Source organism: Rhea americana, unplaced genomic scaffold (genome assembly GCF_003343005.1).
Source record: "Rhea americana isolate MKP2758 unplaced genomic scaffold, rheAme1 scaffold_765, whole genome shotgun sequence".
Lineage (NCBI taxonomy): Eukaryota > Metazoa > Chordata > Aves > Rheiformes > Rheidae > Rhea > Rhea americana.
The window spans coordinates 1-1,311 of record NW_028186940.1 but is presented as its reverse complement, the minus strand read 5'-3'; the positions used below and the strand labels follow the sequence as shown (position 1 = coordinate 1,311).

The 1,311-nt window shown below is 69.7% G+C and overlaps 1 protein-coding gene across 1 annotated transcript in view; it reads right to left on the bottom strand.

The window, feature by feature from the left end:
• LOC146585775 (START domain-containing protein 10-like) overlaps positions 1-1,302 on the bottom strand; it is a gene marked incomplete at its 5' end in the record, with an annotated part of 10,932 nt that extends 9,630 nt beyond the window's left edge. The window contains 3 exons of the mRNA XM_085322335.1: positions 3-198; positions 868-920; positions 1,146-1,302. Coding sequence (XP_085178461.1) covers positions 3-198; positions 868-920; positions 1,146-1,302 — 406 coding nt within the window. The remainder of the gene's footprint in view (positions 1-2; positions 199-867; positions 921-1,145) is intronic.
• Positions 1,303-1,311: the final 9 nt, after the last annotated feature.

Below are 1,311 nucleotides of genomic sequence, written 5' to 3'. Positions count from 1 at the left end.
GCCGCGGTCGTCCCTGCCCTCGGCCAGGGCGCTCTCGTCGATGTTCTCCAGGGAGTCGGCGTGCTGGACGGAGAGCTCGGCGAGCGCCACGGCGGGCAGCGGGCTCTGCTCCGGGAACAGCCACGGCTTGAAGTGCGGGTTGTGCTGCAGCTTCCACGCCGGGTACTTCAGGCAGGCCTTGTACATCCGCTTCATCGCCTGCGGCGGCCGGCGTCAGCGCCCGCTCCGCGCCCGCTCTACGACCGCCCCGCGCCCGCTCCGTGCCCGCTCCATGCCCGCTCTGCACCCATGCCACACTCACTCCGTGCCCGCTCCATGCCCGCTCTGCACCCACTCCGTGCCCACTCCATGCCTACTCCATGCCCGCTCTGCACCCATGCCACACTCACTCCGTGCCCACTCCATGCCCACTCTGAACCCACTCCGTGCCCACTCCATGCCTACTCCATGCCCGCTCTGCACCCATGCCACACTCGCTCCGTGCCCGCTCTGCACCTGCCCCATGCCCACTCTGTACCCACACTCCACAGCTGCTCCACACTGGCTCTGTGCCCACTCTGCACCTGCTCTGTGCCCACTCTGCACCTGCTCCACACCCGCTCCATGCCCGCTCCACACCTGCTCCATGCCTGCTCCGTGGCTGCTCTGTGCCCGCTCTGCACCTGCTCCATGCCCGCCCTGTACCCACACTCTGCACCTGCTCTGCACCGGCTCTGTGCCTGCTCTGCACCTACTCCGTGCCCGCTCCATACCCGCTCTGCACCCGCTCCGTGCCCACTCCGTGCCTGCTCCATGCCCACTCTGCATCCACTCTGCACCCGCTCCATGCCTGCCCCGTGCCCGCTCCGCACCCGCTGCCGCACTCACCTTSGGTGCCAGCAGCTGCGAGGATTTGTTCACCACCCACTTGGGCAGGGAGCCTGTGCGAGAGGAGCCGCCGTGAGCCCCCGGCACCTTCCCGGGGCCACGGGCACCGGCAAAACGACGGGGCCCCCGAAGCCGAGGGCAGCGCGGGGCACTCGGGGGGCGAACGCRAAAGCAGCGTTTCCCCGGCAGCTCATTCCACCTTCTGCCGGTTCCAAAAGCTCCCCGGGGCGCAGCGCGCGCCCCACACGCCCGGGCTGGCACCGCCCGGCCCCCGTTACCTTTGGGGTCCACTTGTGCCAGGTAGGTGATGCTGCAGCTCTTGGCGCCCCTGCCCTGCACCAGGTAGCCCGTCTGGATGGAGACCGCTCTCACCATGTCCTTCCTGGGCGGGTAGTTCTGCGGAGAGGCCGCGGGCACCGCGCGGGGCAGCGTCGGTGCGACCCA